Source organism: Podarcis erhardii (genome assembly GCF_964252035.2).
Source record: "Podarcis erhardii genome assembly, chromosome: 14".
Classification (NCBI taxonomy): Eukaryota; Metazoa; Chordata; class Lepidosauria; order Squamata; family Lacertidae; genus Podarcis; species Podarcis erhardii.
This window is the reverse complement of record NC_138503.1, coordinates 5,317,098-5,337,025: the sequence shown is the minus strand read 5'-3', so window position 1 is coordinate 5,337,025 and position 19,928 is coordinate 5,317,098. Positions and strand designations below refer to the sequence as shown.

The 19,928-nt window shown below is 44.1% G+C and overlaps 2 protein-coding genes and 1 long non-coding RNA gene across 11 annotated transcripts in view; 1 reads left to right on the top strand and 2 right to left on the bottom strand.

Moving 5' to 3' along the window:
* Positions 1–539: 539 nt before the first annotated feature.
* Positions 540–10,169, bottom strand: LACTB (lactamase beta). The gene is made up of 6 exons (XM_081839026.1): positions 9,894–10,169; positions 8,684–8,750; positions 7,009–7,199; positions 6,349–6,679; positions 3,579–3,744; positions 540–1,296 (listed from the first exon to the last, which is right to left on the bottom strand). The coding sequence occupies exons 1-6, from the start codon at positions 10,152–10,154 to the stop codon at positions 732–734; spliced, it is 1,581 nt and encodes a 526-aa protein (XP_081695152.1). The 5' UTR covers positions 10,155–10,169; the 3' UTR covers positions 540–731.
* Positions 8,757–13,334, top strand: LOC309328962. Its single transcript, XR_014150958.1, has 2 exons — positions 8,757–9,573; positions 12,615–13,334. It is a non-coding gene; the product is annotated as an uncharacterized lncRNA (long non-coding RNA).
* Positions 13,335–15,944: 2,610 nt separating this feature from the next.
* TPM1 (tropomyosin 1) overlaps positions 15,945–19,928 on the bottom strand; it is a gene marked incomplete at its 3' end in the record, with an annotated part of 31,275 nt that continues 27,291 nt past the window's right edge. For 5 of the 9 annotated variants that reach the window (XM_081839246.1, XM_081839239.1, XM_081839241.1 and 2 more), the window contains one exon: positions 15,945–16,970. In XM_081839246.1, the coding sequence (XP_081695372.1) occupies positions 16,888–16,970 (83 nt within the window). Of the gene's footprint in view, positions 16,971–18,340; positions 18,427–19,928 lie in introns of those variants that run through there. The other 4 variants (XM_081839248.1, XM_081839247.1, XM_081839237.1 and 1 more) reach the window with 2 other exon arrangements.

Here is a 19,928-nt window from a genome sequence, read left to right as displayed (position 1 = left end):
TGGTTGGTCACCCGGGAGTAAAGGCCCAGCACACTCGCTGGGGTGAAGGGGAAGGCAGACAAACGGAAGGAGCCTGACAGGCTCTGTGCGCTTGGCTACCACCTGGCTGCCTTCACCCAGGAGGGTGGGGTGTGTCTTTCCCCCCAGAGTGGTCTTTCACCCCAGGAGAAAAGACACAGTGCGACTACTTGCTCGGGGGAAGGCAAAGGCAGGCAAACGCAGACATCCTGACAGACTCTGCACTTGGCTACCAGTGTCTGGCAAGAGGAACAAGCTGCATTGGCCTCAGCTCCTGGCCAATGCAGCTTGTTCGTCCCTCCGTTTCAACACCATAGTATATCGTCACATCGGGATGTTTGGCTGGTACATCACAATGTTGAAAAGCTGGCATCGCCCAGCCCTACCCCTCTCAATCTTTCAAATACAACAGTGAAAGTTAAAAGTCAATTTCTCAATTAAGATCAGAGAATGAAGAAGTGAAATGATGTGATTGGCAACTAGATTTGGCTTTAGATGTCAAAAGTCACCACTGCTCACACTTTTGGCAACTTGCACCCGAGAAATACCTTTAATGAGAGTTTGCTTGACCCACATGGCTGCTTCCCTGAGTAGCGAGTTTGAATGCAGCACAACCAACATAGAATGGGGACATGCCTTTGCAATATGATGCTTTCAGTACTATGGACACCTGTCAGCATATATAGATTTCCACATTTCTTTTGGAACCTTGTTTAATCCTGTAAGGAGCTGCTTTTAACAGTGTACTGTGCCAACTTATCCTGTTCAAATTCCATTGCAATCTTTAAGGCAATGCTACTAAGGGAAACAGACTGCATATTACAAATAATTGTGACCACCACACCCTTGGGTGGCACCAGTGGGCCACTGTTTGAAGCTGCAGAGTCTGGCTCTTCAGGAAGAATGAGCAGGACGCTGCTTGCACCCACTGCCCCACCCGTGTGGTAGGCATAGTGTCGCTGCCGCCTGCAGAAGCCATATTCCTGCTTATTCTCCACCACACTCCAGGCCATCCCATATTTAACATCTTTGTCCCCAGGTGCTTTTGTGTTTGGAACTGGCCTCCACATCATCGCTACGGTGCCAGGTTTGAGATAGCCAGGAAGGAGTCCAGCAGCGAGGTTTTCCAGCTGTCCAAGTTGATAGCCATACAGCATAGCATTGCCAAATTTAAGAAGGTCGCTCACTGTGGAGAGGAAGCCACCACCAGCCCACTTGTAGGAGTTGTCCACGTAGGGGGCGTTGACCAGACGGCCTTTTTTGTTGTGAATGTAGTTCCTGGAGGGGGAAGCAAGAAGGATGGCCATCCACAAAGAAAAGGAAGCAACTGTTTTATTCAAATGTGCCACAGGCAAACTTCAGAAATTGCACGCGAGAAGAAAGCAAAAGATGGCGATAACCCAGGCACAGGCAAACTTGGCCCTCCAGATGTTTTGGGAGTACAACTCCCATCATCCCTAGCTAACAGGATCAGTGGTCAGGGATGATGGGAGTTGTAGTCCCAAAACATCTGGAGGGCTGAGTTTGCCTATGCCTGTGATAACCAGTGCAATGTTTTTTTTTTTCAAACTGGGAAGCTTTGCCCAATTAACAAGCACCACTCAGCTATTTGCTGGATTCACCACTGCTTGGTTCCACATCTCAGCATGGAGTTGCTTTACTGTGAAAGGTAAGAGGACAAGTTGCACCAGAACAGCAGAAAGGAAACAAGGCTATCAGGGCTCTAGCCACATCCTTGTACTGGTGAAGGCTAGACCTCCAAGTACACTGATGAGCCTCTTGAGCAGTAAAGCTCTTGTATGCATTCAAGGCCAGCCCTACTTCACTGTAAAGTAATGAAGATTCCTCAGAACTCGGTCCCTCCAAATTTGAAATCTAGGTGAGAACCCTTCCTCACAGCTTTCTGAATTAAAAGACACACAACAAAAATGCCAGTAAACAGCTTGCCAGCCATGGAAACTCGTAAGAAACTGGAGAATTTCGAGGGCTGTGGAACTGTAGGTATGAACAAATTTAAGCACTGTTAACTTGGCTGTATTATGATTTTAGATCTAGGGCAAAACTCACTCTGCTTCTTATACTTGGCTCTTTGAAAAAGGTATGACTACAAAAAATGTATGTAGAGTGGTACCTCGGGTTACAGACGCTTCAGGTTACGTGATTTTGGGTTGCACACCGCCCCGAACCCGGAAGTACGGGAATGAGTTACTTCTGGGTTTAGGCACTCGCGCAGAATCGCTAAATCGTGCTATGCGCAGAAGTGCCAAATCGCGACCCGTGCGCGCACAGACGCGGTGCTGCGGGTTGCGAACGTGCCTCCTGCACGGATCACGTTCGCAACCCGAGGTTCCACTGTACTATCATCTCACAGCCTTGCATTATGTAAAAACAAAGAGAACCACAAGGTGGCAGTGAACTCTGATTTTAGAACATCACTCCCTGACATGCTGAAGCATTACATTAAGCTTATCAGGTCCCCTTAATTTTGCTTGGAATTATGTGAACTGCTACATATGATTTACTTTCATTTATAAAAATTAAGGGCTTATCCATTTTCCTCAAGTCACTGTCCCTAACAATTTTTCCAAAATATTAGCTTCTTAACACTAAACATCCACAATTAAAATGTTCCCTGTGACATGTCCCTTGGGAATGGTCCATACTTTCTAACAGCAATAGCTGTGCCATTTTTTCTTTTTGTGAGGGGTGAGGGAGTTTTTTTCTAAGCAGTCGATTAACACAACATATTGCTTTTGATCTCTTAATAATTTGTAATTAAAACTCCTGCTCATCTGGGGATCATTGAATGGGCACTATGGGGGGGGGGGGAGAGAGAGAAGGGTACCCAAGGCATGGGAACTATCGGAAACCATTCATCAGGGCTATTCCAAACTTTAAAGTGTTTCTACAGAATTTAACTCAATAATTAACTAAATTTTAAGAATTGGCAGTGTCTTTATTACCTGCACCAACTACTAATTCTTCATCTTGTTCTAAAGCAGCCCTCCCCAACCTGGTGCCTGTAGTTTTGGACTACAACTCCCATCAGCCCCCGACAGCATGGCCATATGGCACAGGGAGTAAACAGTGTTTTCGTGCACTCTGGCTTCCATAACGGTGTCCCATTGTGCCAGAAGCAGTTCAGTCATGCTGGCCACCTGCCGCGGAAAGCTGTCTGCAGATAAAAGCCGGCTCTCTCGGCCTGAAAGTGGAGATGAACGCTGCACCCCCTAGTCGATTTCGACTGGACTTAACCATCCAGGGGTCCTTTAGTATGGTTGTGCTGCTGGGAGTTGTAATCCCAAACATCTGGAGGGCACAAGGTAGGGGAAAACTGAGCTATGCAAAACTCCAACAGAGCCAATAACTGCTCAGTGGTGAATGAGAGAAAATAAGGCTGTTGCAGAGGGGACATGCCATATAAAGATACACAAGTGCTTCTGTCAGTGTCAGTGGAACCCAGATTGCTGTGGATACTCCAAAGAACATATTTTATTAAGCCAAAACAAATGAACAGCAACTGTTGCAAGCCTACGGGACATAGCTGCATGGAAGTTTACCTCGCTCTGTTGTATATAAGGGGCTCATTATCATCCAGTCCTGTTGCCAACATATCCAGGTCACTAAATATTTTCAGCATGTAGTCTGTGAATTTCTGACCCGAGGCTCTCTCCACAACAGCACTCAGAAGAGTAAATCCATGAGTTGAATACAAAAACTGGCTACCTGGAAGGGAAGAAGAAAGGTACATTTTATACACCACTGGTGCTTAGTCCCCTAAAGAGGGATCTACTTAGATTGAGACGATGCGAGAGTTGAAAAAATGTACTTTATTAAGTTAACTCTAGGTCTTAAACTGTATAAAGGTAACTCTTTCAGCACATAAAAGTGTAGGACTTAAATAAACACCTCTCAATATAACAAGCTGCTCTCTTTCTCATACTTTTAAACGTAATATTAAAAATTTCTGGGATTTACATATCTGAAATATTGTTGCAATCGAAATTATTCAACCCCTATTGCAAATCAGGTTTATTATTAAAATTTACAGACTTTCAGCTGTTTGCAATGAGCAAACCAAAGCAATTGAAATAGCTCAACACAACAGATGCTTCAAGTGGTTTCCCCAAATTCAGCTGAAATTGCAACTTAAAATGACTTCTCCAGTCTCACTGTTATTCAACCCCTTCATGGCAAGCATCTTTAGTACTTAGTGGAGCAGCCTCTTGCATACCTGCTGCAAAAGAGATGCATAGCCAGACAGCAGCTTCCGGTAGCACTCCTGAGGAATCTTAGCCCACTCCTCAGGAGCAATGGCCTCCAGTTCAGTAATATTTTTGGGTTTGCGTTCTACAACCGCCTTCTTCAAATCCCACCAGTGATTTTCTATCTAACAAGACCATTTCTGGGTTAAGGTTAGGGTTAATTTTAGGACTGGGTTAGGTTTAGGGTAAGGATTAGAATAAGGGCTAGGGTCAGGGTCAGTGTTGTTTTATGTTTTCTTGATTCATTTCCTGTTGGTTTGCTGGGGAGTGCCTGGCTGCCTTCAGGTGGTGCAAGGGCTCTAAGATGCAGCTTCCGGGCTGCCTCCACCTTCCCTGACCCCAGCAACTATTCAGCCGGCTGCGTGCAAGCAGGAGCAGGGCAGGGCTCTTTCAGCTGCGAAGGGAGGCTTCATGCTGCCTATTGGAGCAGCCCCGATCCCAACTCCTACTTGCATGCAAGTAGGAATGGGATCAGGCTGCTCTGATGGGAAGGGAGGCATCGTGCTACCTATCAAAGCAGAACAAAGTGCCTTTGTGCGATGGTGGGAGGAGCAAGGCCGCTAGCACTGCGACCCAAGCCTCGGAGCAAGGCCGCTAGCACTGCGACCCAAGCCTCGCCGCTGCCTCCGCCCCTCTCGGCCCTCCTTCTCTGCCTTCCATACCTGGCACACCGCTTTCCCACCATCGCCGAAGAACCAGCAAGTCATGGCGCTGCCCAGGCTCATTGAGAAAGGAGAGAGAAGCCTCAGAGGACGGGGAAGCGTGGTGGTACCCCCAAACGTCCGTTTGTATACCAAAAAACCCCCATGCAACCCGGAACACTGATTTCTGGGTTTGAAGTGGTCGTAATCCAAAATGTTTGTTAACTAGGCTGTTCATAACCCGAGGTACCACTGTACTGGAGCCGAGTGTTCTTGTGCTTTTGGTTTTGTAGTGGTGTACGTCTTGGAAGTTCTGGGATGGAAACCTTCTGCATTTAGTATGTGCCTTACTGTGCTCACTGAAACCTCAGTGCCTGCTGCCACCAAGTCTTACTGCAGCTCTTTTGTAGTCACTCAAGATTTTTCCCCAGCCTGCCTTCTCAGAAATCTGGTTGGTGCCTTTTTTGCCCTGTCCAGGCTAGTGTAACCACTGTTTCTTTAACTTTGAACTTGCGAAATATGCTTCCAAGGGTGTCTCTAGGAATGTTCAGTGTCTTCAATATCTTCTTGTATCCTGCTTGTTTGTCAAGGGCGATGATCTCTTCTCTTACCTTCTTGGACCATTCTCTTGAGCTAGACATATTTCTAACACGTAGTTAAATTTGACACTCAGCAAACCCCCTAACCAGTTCAGGTATTTCATGTGTTCCAGCTCCAGCACACCTGGTACAATTAATGAAGTCCTTGATTAGTTGCATCAGGTGTGCTTGAGCTGGAACACTTGTATTTGTGCTATTGTGAGGGATTCTATTCAGGGGGTTGAATAATAGTGAGACTGGAGAAAACAGTATAAGTTGCAGTTTCAGCTCAATTTGGGGAGACCACTTGAAGCATCCATTGTGTTGAACATCCATTTGTTTGATTTGCTCATTGCAAACAGCTGAAAGTCTGTAAACTTTGATAATAAACCAATTTGCAATGGGGGTTGAATAATTTTGATTGCAACTCACTCTTTGGAACATAGGAAACTACCTTATATAGAGTCAGACTATTGCCCATCTAGATCCAGACTGTCCACACAGACTGGCAGCAGCTCTCCATGGTCTTTCTCAACCACACCAGAAAATGGTAAGAATCTAAGCAGAGACCCTCTGCATGAAAGAACGGGGCTTTACTTCCTCCTCTTCAGATCCCTACAGAACAGACATAGATATCTTTCATGCAAACAGTGGAAGATACCAAACTTAAAAGAGGAAGAGTATAGAAATAAAGACCTACTTCAAAATGAAAATGGAGTAGGCAAAGATAGTCAAACCTTTTCTCCATGAAAAAGTAACGTTGAAACAACCAAGTTATGTGATCTTCCATAAGGCATATTGACAACACAGCTGTACTAAACAGTTTGGATTAAATGTACAACTCACCTGGTTTAAAGAACAAAGGATCATTTTTAAATAAGTTCAGTGAATCAATCACATTATCAAATTTTTCTTTCAAATAATATTCTTTATGTTCAAACTCTGTTTTTTTCTTTTCACTTTTGGAAGGTTTGCCTTCGTGTTCCGGCTTGGCTTTAGCAAAGTCAGTTTTTTCAGAGACTTTGTCTTCTTTCTCTCTGTCAGATGTTGTGATATCTTTTGTAGCCTTCAGGGTTCTGTTGGCCTTTTCCTTCTCTTCTTTTACTTTGGAAATATCTTTCTCATAATGGCGAATCCCACTTAACTGTGAAGTGAGCAGTCTTGTTGTAATGGTGACCTACATTTTAAAAAGATATCAGCTCAAGTAAACAGTGGAGTGATATCACATGCTATTATCAACAAAAACTTTCCAACATTTGGGGTGGGGACTTGTCAATGAGAATCCATTGATCTGCTGACACTTAACTAGCCTCAATAAAGTCAGCAGGACAACAGAGAGATGCCCCCCATCCCAATAAAGAAAGCTATATTCCTACTACATGCCCTTCATTCTTCTTAACAAGAGAGTTATTGTGTGTTAGTCACTATTAAACATGTTATAGATGACTGGATATCCAAGAAATTCCATCAGACCACCACTTAACGCTGGTGAATGGCCTCATTTACCTTTTCACCTTCATATTCTTTTTCAGGAAATTCTGGAACATACTTCTGCACTGGAGCATCTAAATCCAGCTTTCCTTCCTCCCACAACTTTGCAACAGCAACCATAGTCAGAGGTTTGCTAATGCTTGCAATTCGCAGGACGGTCTCTGGCTTGCAGAGCACACGGTTCTCCACGTCAGCATAACCCATTCCTTTAAGGGAATAAGCAGATTACTGTCAGGTGGTGTTTTGTGCACTGGAATGTCTCAGGCTCTTTGAAAACTAAAAGATCAAGTTGTTTGAGGCCGTGTACACACCATATCTTTAAAGCACATTACTTCCTCCAGAGAATCCTGGAAACTGTTAAGGGTGCTGGGAATTGTAGCTCTGTGAGGGATAAGCTACAGTTCCCAGGATTCTTTGAGGGAAGCAATATGCTTTACTGGATGGTGTGTATGCAGCCTAAGACTTCTCAAAGACTTTTTGATATTTCCTCTTCTCAAGACAGACAAATGTGAGTTTGGCATAATATCGAGCTTTGGTCTGTTTGCACATCAAATGAATAGCAGCACTTCATTAACATCCATGATAAGAGATATTGTTTGTGGCAAACATGTTTGTTCCAGTATCAATACAAAGTTATCAAGTCTAGGAAGGGAGAATGGCTACAACATTGAGCTCTGACGCTGCATGAGAGGGCTAGAAAGAAACCCAAGGAAACAAATGTTTTTTAACAAAAACATAGATGCCATTTAAGATCCTTATTGGAGTTGGAGAGAGGAAGAGAAAAGTTGAAAAGAGACAACGTATCAGAGTTCAAATAAAAGGCTTGCTGTCCTGAGAAGTGATTATACAGGTCACAGTACAAGTTAGACCTGCCCAAGCAGGATTAAGGGATGGCACCTCCCTGTGGCAAGCAAACATCTTCAAGAGGAAATGTTTTGAGTCAGTTTATTAGAACTTTCTGAGCAAGTCTTATTTGGGCACATTTACAACTTTACAACTCTTGTGAGGGGAACAAAAAAACCTTTACGACTCCTTTCTCACATCAAATATTTATGCAAGTGGTATGAAGGTCTCAGATTGTGAGGGGGTATTCCATGTCAAGTGATCCAGTGACTTTTACCTTACCATTTTATATTGCTTTCTGTTTCAGTTTCTTATAAGTAGTATAAGAGAAGGTCCAATAACTCAGTTTTAATTTTTTATCTCATCCTATTTTTGGGTTATGAGGGTTTGAAATTTCAAAAAAATTATAAATTTGGCCTTGCCAAGACTACACATAAACCTTAAAAGCTCAGCCCAGAATTGAGATACACACGATCCCACCCCATTCCTGCTAGCAGCCGAATGATAGCAGAATTATAACTGATAGGCATGGCAGGCGAATACTGTTGCTCCAGAGCAATGAGGAAGCTGGCTAGCCAGCCAGCCAGCCAGCCATCATGTGAACGTTACTGACTTACACATAACAAACCTGTATGTGTGACTTACTGACTTACATCACAAACCAATGTTTCTCCTCAAATTTTGTATTTGGATAGCTTTCCTCCCTCCTGAATCCTCAAAAGAGCTATAGAAATTATATTAATGAATGATAATCTTAAATATATATATATATTTTTAATATAAAGACAACCCCTGCCCCTGCATACAAGAAGTCTTTGACAAACAATAAAAACACATTAATCCTTACCTTCTAACCAAATTTCTTTGCCATCTACAGAAACTCCAGCTACTATTCCAGGAGCTCCCACTTCATCCTATTGGAATAAAATACAACTTTGACTTTCTGAATTCTCCTAATCCTTCTGATGCGCCAATCCTAAGAGTGTGTCTTAAAACCCCCCACAACAACCATTTAAATCTCATTTAATTCCATTAAAGCCACATACCCTTGCCCACATCAATGGAGGTGGAGAAGAAACCACCCTCTTCCTCCTCCCCCAAGCCAAAATTTTGCTAACTGGATCACAATTTTATTCTCTGTGTTAGTAATCAGATATATTTACTCAGGCCTTTGGAGGCACCAGTGCTGCATATGCTTCAGAGTCTTGAGGACCTTTCTCTTGTGCTAGTTTAGTTTAACGTCAATATGATTTTAAAGATTTATTTATTTTTATTGCAAGGGGTTTATAGTATGCTGTAAACGACCCTGCAATCTTCAGATTAAGGGTGGTCTAGAAATAGACTAATCAGAGTATGGAGGATGCAAAGTGAGCAGAAGATTCTCATGAGGATGCTCTATTCTGTCTTGGTCAGACTCCAACTGGGTAAGTGTCCAGTTCTGGGCACCACAATTTAAGGATATTGACAAGCTGGAACATGTGCAGAGGAGGGTGACCAAGATGATAAAAGCTGTGGAAACCAAGCCTTATGAAGAAAGGTTGAGGGAGTTGGGATCTGATAACCATCTTCTAATATCTCAAAGGCTGGAAGATGGAGCAGGCTTGTTTTCTGCTGCTCCAGAAAGCAGGGACCTGAACCAATGGATTCAAATGCCAAGAAAGGAGATTCCGACTAAACCATAGGAAGAACTTTATAATTGTAAGAGCTGTTCAACAGTGGAATGGACTACCTCAGAAGGTAGTGGATTCTCCTTTATTGGAGGTTTTTAAACAGAGGTTGGATGCCCACCTGCCAGATTCTTTTGCTGTGATTCCTGCATTGCAGGGGGGCTGGACTAGATGACCCTTGGGTTCCCTTCCAACTCTATAATTCTCTGATTCTATAGACTTGTACTGCACATTTAAGGCATCCCATGCAGACAGACAGACTAAATTTTTATCATAGTTTATGTTATGAGAATTCAGAACTTTGCCGTTCGGTCCTTTAGAACAAAACAAAACCGGGCGGCGGCGGCGGCGGAAGAAACTTTGGCCCTCGGCCCCTCCGCGCCTCCCCACCTTCAGGCGCTGGACAAGGTCCCTGCTGCTGGCCACGGCCCGGGCGAAGCCCTTCTCCGCCCGAGGGCCCTCCCGCTCTTCCTCCTTCCCCACAGCCGCCGCCGCCGCCGCCGCCGCCGTCAGGGCCAGCCCGAGGCCCACCGGGCCCAGCCGCCAGCGGCTCCCGCGAGAGGGCGGACTCCATGGCGCCCGCGGGCCGCCGCTCCCCGGGCGCCTCACGGGCAGCAGGACCCTCCGCGCGGCCGCCAGCCCTCGCAGCATGGCCGGCCCAGAGCTGCCGCGCTCGCTCGCTCGCCCGGCTCCGGCCTAGGCCCGCGTTGCTAGGAGACGCGCCAGGCAGGAGCAGGAGCCCCCCGAGGGCATCGAGCGGAGCCGCCCGCGATCAGACAGCGCAGGAGCCCATCGAGCGCATCGAGCGGAATCTTGCGGGGCTTGTTTTTATCCCTGCGGGGAGTCGCATATGATTCTCGCTGTGCCAAACAGCCAGCCCTCCCCTCTGTATTCATCAGTGCCTTCTTTCTTTCTTTCTTTCTTTCTTTCTTTCTTTCTTTCTTTCTTTCTTTCTTTCTTTCTTTCTTTCTTTCTCTTTCTTTCTTTCTTTCTTTCTTTCTTTCTTTCTTTCTTTCTTTCTTTCTTTCTCTCTCTCTCCTTCCTTCCTTCCTTCCTTCCTTTCTTTCTTTCTTTTTCTTTCTTTCTTTCTCTCTATCTCTCTCTCTCCTTCCTTCCTTCCTTCCTTCCTTCCTTCCTTCCTTCCTTCCTTCTATACTCAACATATCTCCTGAGTGTGCAGTCCCATTCATCTATTACATTTAGAATTATCCAACGTTTTAGATTTATCCAGCGTTTAGATTTATTAAGGTTTTTATCCAAATGCGATTTGGGTTTTAAACGCAGTGTGAGGTAGTCTCTGTGGGAGTATATTGTATTTAATTATGGGGAATCAGAGTTTTTAGGGGGTTAACCAGGCTGGGATAGCTGGCTTGTTGTCTTGTTGTTTTGAATGTCTGGTGTAGATTTTTCAAGTTGTTCTGCATGGGACAATGACAATAAAGATTATCGTACCGTATCGTATCAAATTGTATATTTTTATCCCACCTACCCTGCAATGAGCTCAAGGCAGCACCCAGCCTTATTGTTTGCTTAATGTTTAAAAATCTTGTTGGATTAATGTTTTGAAATCATGTCTGATTTTTATTTGTAACTAATTTTAACCGAAGGGGACGCGAGTGGCGCTGTGGGTAAAACCTCAGCACCTAGGACTTGCCGATCGCAGCATGGTCGGCGGTTCGAATCCCCGCGGCGGGGTGAGCTCCCATCGTTCGGTCCCAGCTCCTGCCCACCTAGCAGTTCGAAAGTGCAAGTAGATAAATAGGTACGGCTTTCTAGCGGGAAGGTAAATGGCGTTCCGTGTGCTGCTCTGGTGCCGGTTCGCCGGAGCAGCTTCGCCACACTGGCCATGTGACCCGGAAGTGTCTGCGGACAGCGTTGGCTCCCGGCCTCTAGAGTGAGATGAGCGCACAACCCTAGAGTCTGTCAAGACTGGCCCGTACGGGCAGGGGTACCTTTACCTTTAATTTTAACTGAAACTTTCAGAATGTTACAGAATGCTTCCCCCACCCCCCAAATGTAGGTGTGGTTGGTGCTATGGAATATGAATTCAATCAATCAAGTCTTCATCCACCTTTTACTCTCACAACCCTGGAAAGCAGGTTCGGCTCAGACCCTCCAAGTGTCCCCGTTTTCCAGGGACAGTCCCAGATTTACAGAAGCCATATTGGTTTCTGATTTGATCCTGGAATGTCCTGCTTTTCCTTAGAACATCCCTATTTTCATTGGAGGGTAGGGTAGGACGTATCTATTTTCATTTGAGAAATGTTGGAGGGTGACAGCTGGAGTGACAGCTATTATTAAGCCATCATTAAATAGCAATTTAAAGCAGGGAAGGGGAGGCTGTGGCCCTCCAGTTGTTGTTAGGTTCCAAGTCTCATTAGGCAGCAGGTCAGGGATTATAGAGGTTGTCATTCAACAATGTCTAGACGCTGGGAGAATGGAGTATGTACATATTTTCTTCCTGCTGCCTGACAAACTTCACTTACCATTAGGCAGAGCGAGGCAACCTACCGCAGCAGATTTTGGAGTACTATTAAAAGGCAGCTAAGTGTTCATTTTAAAATTTATTATTATATACTAACCACCATTTGGATTTTCTGCCTCAGGCTTGCTCCAAAATGTCCAGAACTGTCTCCATCTTGGACTTTGTTCACTGGGATGCTTTTTTGAACAAGTTCCATTGAATTGAACATCCTGGTGGATCATACCCATTACTTTTAAAGTCTAAAACTCAGCAATTGAAATAGGGCCACACTGTGGGCAAGTAGGTGGAGCAATGATGAAAACCAAGGATGGGAGCAAATTATTTAGGCCATTAACAATTTATTCTGTACCATAAAGTAGTGCAGAATCCAGGAAATATAGAGTAACAAATTCTTGCATCCTTCCCCGTTTCCAGTGATGTTTTGAACTATGGAGCTGGGCTCCAAGCCAGACCAAACCACTTTCAGATGTGCAATCAAATGCAGACCAGGTGGGATTCATTTCAGCATTTGTTGTTTTAATTCTCATTACTATTTTCCCAATAAAACAGAGTCATTTATCATATGCCAAATTCTTTTCCAACACAGAGAAAGTCTGGATTCATTTAAGAGCATTTTACTTTGGCAGATTACTTACAGCAATAGTATTGAATGCACAGCGGTGGAGCCTTCCTTCCCAGTGCCCAGGGCTTGGAGGGCACCATGAGGAAGACGCTGCTGGAGAGGCGCAACCGGATTAGGCTGATTGGAAGCATGCCTGCCTCTTGCATCCTCATGTCCAGCGCAAGAAAGAAGGGAGAAATGAGCAGGACGCAGCAGGGGAGGCGCGCACCCTTCCAGTCAGCCAGGTGGGGAAGTGCACTCACCTGCCGGATGCCAGGCCTGCTGCCCTTCCAACCCTGAAAGCTGGGCGATGCTTCCCTCAATGAGGGATCCTGTCGTGGGGGCACCTCGTTGCGCCCCTCCCAAAATGCGCCTGTGGCCACGAGCCCCCCTCCACGCTAGGCCACTGCGACTGCATTGTGTTGATAGTCCTTTCCATTTGAACTGTGGTGAAATGATTTCTTGGGCTCAGCCTTTGCTCTGGATGTTTTTGGGCAGATACTCTCATCAACCCTGACCACTAGTACTGCTGGCTTGGTCTCCTGGGCGTTTCCCCCTTCTTTCTGTCCCTAAGCTGTCTGTGAAAGTCCCAGTCCCAGTCCAATACCTTTTGGTACCAAAACTTCAAATGGCAACTTCCCCCTCACTCTAACAGGCACACAATCCATTGCAAAGTCCCCTTGTGCAAAGCCTACACCAACTGCTGTAGACCTGTACAAGGTGAAAAAGAAGTCAAGATTAAGAACTATGGCAGATATGCCTGAAAATATGCTGTTTGGTGCCCTGAGAAGCCCCTTCCCAGAGAGAGGATCTCATCTGCACAGGGTTGGTGCTCAGCAGCTCTTTGTAATATTTTGAATTACTATGACTTTATATTGTTGCTTTATGTTATTGTGTGTTGTTGCTTTATGTTATTGTGTTTGATAATATAGTGATTGCAGTGTGTAATTTTTATTTTAAATTTTGTTTTGCAATTTCAAATAAACATTTTACATAATTTAGCATATCCAGTGACTTCCCTTCTTCTCTTTCCATGGTTCATTTTGCATATCTTACACCCCTGCATATTTCACAATAACTATTCCAATCGGTTTTCCACTATTACATCTATCAAAAATTATTTACTCTGTTGAACTTATCTTAATGCTGCCAGCATTTTCAGCTGTACAGTTATTTTCCATATATTCAATAAACATTTTCCAATCTTATTTAAACGTATGTTCTTCATGCTCTCTTATTCTATATGCTAAATCTGCAAGTTGTTCATATTCTGTCAACTTAAATTGCCAATCTTCTTTAGTTGGGACCTCGCTCACTTTCCATTTTTGGGCTAACGAAACATGGGCTGCAGTTGTTGCATACATAAATAAACTTTTCTGACACCAGGGGATTCCAGTCCGAGTTATCCGCAAAAGAAAGCACTCCAGGTGTTGTTGTTTTTTTGAGGGGGGAGGGGAGTAATTTTAAACAATTTTTTCAGTTCATTATAAATTATTTTCCAATACTTTTTTACCTTCATTGTTTGTTGTTTTTTTAATGCTATTATGATTATTGTGAGCCGCTTTGATCTCAACATTTGTTGTTGGAAAAGCGGCATATAAGTATTAAATCAAAATCCCATCAGGTCCAGCCAGCATGACCAATGGTCAGGGCTGAGGAACTTAAGTTCAAAACATCTGAAGGGCAACAGGCTGATCTGTAGAAACATGTTACAGAAAACTTTACAGTTCTGCTGTTCAGAGATACAAAAATGGAACGTGCGTTGGCACTTAAGAATTATAGACAGGCAGGAGGTGTCATCTAAAACACTGGGGTGGGGGGCAGATCTGGGGAGGCTACTCCTAATCCTGCTCTTGTACTCCTTACTGTAAGAAAATGGCACAATGATGCCAGCATTTCCAGTACTGAAAGAAAAGAGCCTTTTTCCAAAAGCAGAGCTACCTTTCCAAACTGCCCAGAGAGCTGGCAGCCTCACTGATTACAGAGTCCAGTCATTAACTGCCCCATGTTGATATACTTCTGACTTTTAACTCTTCTGCTTTCAATATTTGCTTCATGCAATGAATTCAGGAAGAAAGTTTTACAGGTTTCCTCTGTGAAAGGGCTTCTTCAGAATGTTCCCCAAAGAATGTAATAAAATAGAAAGCCACATGCTTCGTAGAAACTCTTCATGTTCCTGAGCTGCTGATCGGATCACTGATCCAATAAGGATTTCCTAAGGGCTTGATGCCAAGCTGCTGCCTTAGAGTGTTGTGGGGTTGTAGGGTTTTGGGGGGTGGCGGAGGCTTAGGCTAGGAAGTGCCCAAAGTAAAATAAAAACCACCCACGCTTGCCACCAGGATGGCAGCAGCCTCCTTAGGTGGAGGCCTACATTCACCATGGAAAGCTGAGGTGCTTTGGTTTAAAAGTTAACAAAATGTTCCTGCTCCCTTTCCTGAACGCTTCCTGGAAATTCTAGCTGTATGCCACCATTTTTCTAGCTAAGGAAACGCACAGCTAATATTTTCAGGGGGTGCAGAGGTAGGACATTTTCTGAGGTGATATGTGCGCATGGATGGACGGAATTGCAACTCTCAGTGTGAGTGCCTGTCTTTAGGAATCCTCCATCATCCATGGGGAACCAGTGACCCTCCAGACGCTGCTCAACTCCCAACATCCATTATTCTCCAGGCAGCACAGCCAATGGTCAGGGTTGATAGAGAATTTTGGTTCAGCAACATATAGAGTGGCTGGGGCAACCCAGCCAGATGGGCAGGGTATAAATAATAATAATAATAATAATAATAATAATAATAATAATAATAATAATAATAATAATAATTAGAGAACCACAGGTCCCTTGCCCAACTTACAGCCTTTAGTTTCTCCATCTGCCCTTGTTAACACACTTGTTTCAGCAGCATCCACCTTTACTCCAGGGGAAAGCCAGGCTCTCTACTTCCCCTACCCCCAATTCGCTGCTGAGGGCTAGCACCATACAGTAAGGTCTCCAGATCTGCCTTGACTCATGCATGCAATGGGTGACATCTCTCCATGACTAAAAAGCTGCTGGATTGTGGTGAATATGTGAACTGCGGTCCATGGCACTCATCCATGCTTCATACAGACTCCTCACCACCACCCCCAAATTACTTTTCACTTAGGCATTATACATCTCTCCCCCCCCCCCAATTTTTGATAGAACCTTTAAAAGGATCTGAAGTTGAGGATTATGTTTGCTGGAACCCCCATTTTCCATCCTACGTCTTGCCAGTGCTGGAACGATGACACCTTTCCTCCCGTTTCCATCACCACACAGAAAAGCTGCATGCACAAAACCCGTAAGATGGGAAAATAAAGATCACAAGGCAGCATGTTTTTACAAAATGTCCTAGAGTGCTTGTTCTTTTATTCTATTATCAATTATACAATGTTTACATACAGATACGTTTTTTTAAAACTGCTTAAAAAAAGTGTGTCAAACAAACATGTGGCAAATACCAAATGTATTTGATTCCCTTGAGTTTCAGACAAAAACAGAGTAACAACTGGAATCCATTGATGAAAAATGTTTGGTTTGTTCCCCAGTGCAGCGGATCTTAAGACACTGCCATGGAATGACTTTTTGCAGACCAAAATGCTGCCTAACCATCTGTAGTGAGCTGTAAATTGCACGTTTTCAACTCAGGCATTAAATAGTTTAAAATGGGGCCTACAGGCCTGTTTTGTTCTCAAATGCAAAGGGCAAACCTTTGCAGCTTGAGGCATCTCCAAAGAAATCAAATTACTGAGCTGGACAAACCGCTGAGATTAAAGAAATACCATTCAAAGGACCACACAAGTACCTTTAGTTTCAAGGAATGTCAAACACACACACCCCTCCTTGTTCCTCTCCTGAGTTTCTAACATTAATCTTTGTTTAATATCTAAGTTGGCTGGACAGGTGGAAGAGAACATTTCTGCCATCACCTGCCCCCTCCCCCCCCCAGCAAAGGCTGCACACAATTTGCAGCACTGAATTCTACAAAACGGAGGCAACATTAGGGCCAGGAATATGGCACAGCTGATTCACAGCCACATGGAGCCTAACCCCATACATATACATATACATATACATATACATATACATATACATATACATGTATATATATGTTGTTTTCCCTGACTCCATGCCTGGGGTTTAGCAAGTGGAGCTGTGAGTATAGCAACATGGGGGGACAGTAATAAAATAAAGACACATTTCAGGGTTTCATGGCAAGCAGGTGAAAAAATAAATCAAAACAAAGCTGACAGTGGTGTGGCCGCAGCTATGGTGGTTTTCACATGTTGTTTAGCTCCAGTAAAGTTTGATCCAGCATTTGATGCATATTGAGGTTCTCTTCTTTGGCATGTGCCACTTTCTCTGTTTTGGATTAGAAAAGTCAAGTTATGAAAAAAATGTCATTGCTTTATATTAATTGTACACAGGCAAATATCATTTGTAAATGAGCATGAAGGGTGCATGACCACGACATATTAGGATTAACATAAACTAGGCGCTGACAAAGGCAACACACTTCAGAGCAGCCAGCAGCCCAAAAACACCTTTGCCGAATGAGAAGCGAGTTCTCTGTTGGGTCCATCATCAAAGGAGGCAGCAGCCAAGAACTGGGACTTGCTTTTGACACAAAGACACCTGGCTCATATTATATCATATCATATCAAACATAACACCAAAGAACCAGGTGGTGGTGGGGAACTAAACAGAGTAAGTTATGGTACAACTTTGGGGAGTGTTTTTTGTTTTAATCCTAGTGGCACCAAAAAACCTATCAACCTTATGTCACATGACGGCTGCCAACTCAATTCAATGAGTTTTCTAATTTTTCTTTAAAAAATAGTAATAGGGAAAAGGTACAAAAGCATGTCAGGCAGCCAGTTCCAGGGAAAGTCCAGGAGGAAATGCAAACATGTTCTTAAAAATGCTGATGACAGGACTTCAGAAGCAGTTCTACCCATTTGATATTTAACAACTACCAGAAAATGAAAGCCGGGAGGGGGGACCAGTTTGACTGTATGGAAAAAAATCCCAGTTGACTTATTTTTACAGCAGCCTTCCAACTTCCCCCCGCAAAAGAGAAAAAGAAAGAAAGAAAGAAAGAAAGAAAGAAAGAAAGAAAGAAAGAAAGAGTTTTAACAACAGTTCTTAGTTTTGTTACATGCACACTTTGTAGGACAGCCACTAAACACGCTTCAGTGATGCTGACATAAGCACAGAAACTGCAGAACCACATACAACCAAACAGTAACAGTGACCTTGTTATGATGCAAGCGTACCTTTAAACTGACCAGAGGTTCTCAATAATGGCCTCTTCTTTAGGTGGGTAGCTTAACCCATAAACAAAAGCTGTTTTTACCGGGACTCAAACTTATGGGGTTCAGATTCCAAATAAGCAGCTGGGAGTACATTTGATTTGAGATCTTTTAAATAAAAGAATCAGGTTTCCAAGTTCTCTCTTCTCTGTGTGTTACTAGTGAAAACTCCACTCTAAGGGGAAGGCTGCTTGGTTTCCTCTCTGTTTGTAAAATAATCACCAGGCATACAGCTGGCCTTTGAACAATAAAGGAAACATTCTAAACAGAGCACAACTGATTGGTGAAATTTTAAAATGTCCCTAAGTCAAGCCAGTTTCACCTCCAACAATCACCGAAGCAATATTTCTTACTCGCACAGGTCTCTTGCATATTTCAATATCAACTGAATTACAAGCACATTTGTTAGAAAGGGTTGGTTCCTACTAAAGCTTAATCCTCGTTCAGGGCCAACTTTAGTTCGTTAGTTAGACGGCGGTTTTGCTCAAGCTGCTGGTAGAGGTGGTCTGTGCAAGTCAGCAAGCGAACCAGGAGAAAAAAGAAGGAGGAAGAGGCAGAAGGAACAGAAGGTTAGAGACAGACCAAAAAATTAACCAGAAAAATCACCCCATGCAGACAGCTCAGTAGCCAGAAAGACATTGGAAAAGTGCACGAGTTTCGAGCAATCCTGAGATGGAAACACAGACTTCAAAAGCTCAAACACGTCCAGTGTTAGTGATGGCCCAGATGCTGTTGGACTACAACTCCCATCAGCCCTGACCATTAGCCAAGTTAGCTGGGACACATGGAAGCTGGAGTCCAGTAACAGCTGGAGGTTCCTCATGCTCTTGTTACAAGCATGGCAGAATCCCAGCCAGGAAGAACAGCCTACCGTCAAAGGTGGGCAATGCGCTCACCGCCAATAACCACGTTAGAAGATGACCACCACTCCTTTCTGCAGTGGGGGGCGGTGGCATAGCATGCATCGGGGCTCGGCAGCACCATTAAGGGTGGCAGGCCAGGAGATGGCCAAGTATCAGGGTTTGGGGCACCATTCAGAAGACAGTCTTTCCCACACTGGCCAACCAAAATTTTTCGTCCCATAATTCAACCCAGCTTTCCACACCTCTGAGTTGTTCCAGAGCCTTGAACAGAAGCCTTGCCCTGTAGCAGCTTCCTGATGTCCTAGGAGGCTGTGGCATTTTCCTGGCAATGAAAAGGCTGCAGCCAGACTTTATTTGTGGCTAACTTTCTCCCACCTTCTTCAAGGAGCTTGAAATGGTGTACAGGGTTCTCCCTCTTTCCATTTTATCCTCACAGCAACCCTGTGAGGTTAGGCTGAGAGGCTGTAACTTGAACCCTGGTCAAACTAAGACCCAGGGGCCGGATGCGGCCCAATCGCCTTCTAAATCCGGCCCGCGGATGGTCCGGGAATCAGCGTGTTTTTACATGAGTAGAATGTGTCCTTTTATTTAAAATACATTTCTGGGTTATTTGTGGGGCATAGGAATGCATTCATTATTATTTTTTCAAAATATAGTCCGGCCCCCCACAAGGTCTGAGGGACAGTGGACCGGCCCCCTGCTGAAAGTTTGCTGACCCCTGAAAGTCCAACACTCTAACTACTACCCGATGCCGGCTCCATTGTTGAACAGAGAGCACCCAGAAGCCTCTATGATAAGATCCAAGTGAGACAGGCTTTCCTGCTTGTATGAAAAGATCCAATTATGGTCTCTTTATAGTGGCTAGCCAAAGGGCAGGATGTTGGATGCATCATTCAAAAAGAAGTTTCTGGACAGCTCTTCACTGCCTCCTTTTATCCCCAGAAGAACCTCAAATATTCCATAAGATATGCATATGTTTATGAGACTCATTTTTGTAACATGCCCTGCAAATGAGGATAAATAAAATGGACAGAATATGACCACAGGAATCATATTGCCTGGAGATATGTTTGTTGTGATGACTTTCAGTACTTCAGCTGCCCTTTTATATTTCTTTAAGTCATTTATTGGTAATTTGTAATGTA

Coding starts and splice junctions, on each gene's coding strand:
- LACTB (XM_081839026.1), bottom strand. CDS start 10,154: ATGCTGCGAGGGCTGGCGGCCGCGCGGAGGGTCCTGCTGCCCGTGAGG. Junction 7,200..8,683: donor CAAAGAAATTTGGTTAGAAG/GTAAGGATTAAT, acceptor ATTCCCTTAAAG/GAATGGGTTATGCTGACGTG. Junction 3,745..6,348: donor TCCTTTGTTCTTTAAACCAG/GTGAGTTGTACA, acceptor CTTCCCTTCCAG/GTAGCCAGTTTTTGTATTCA.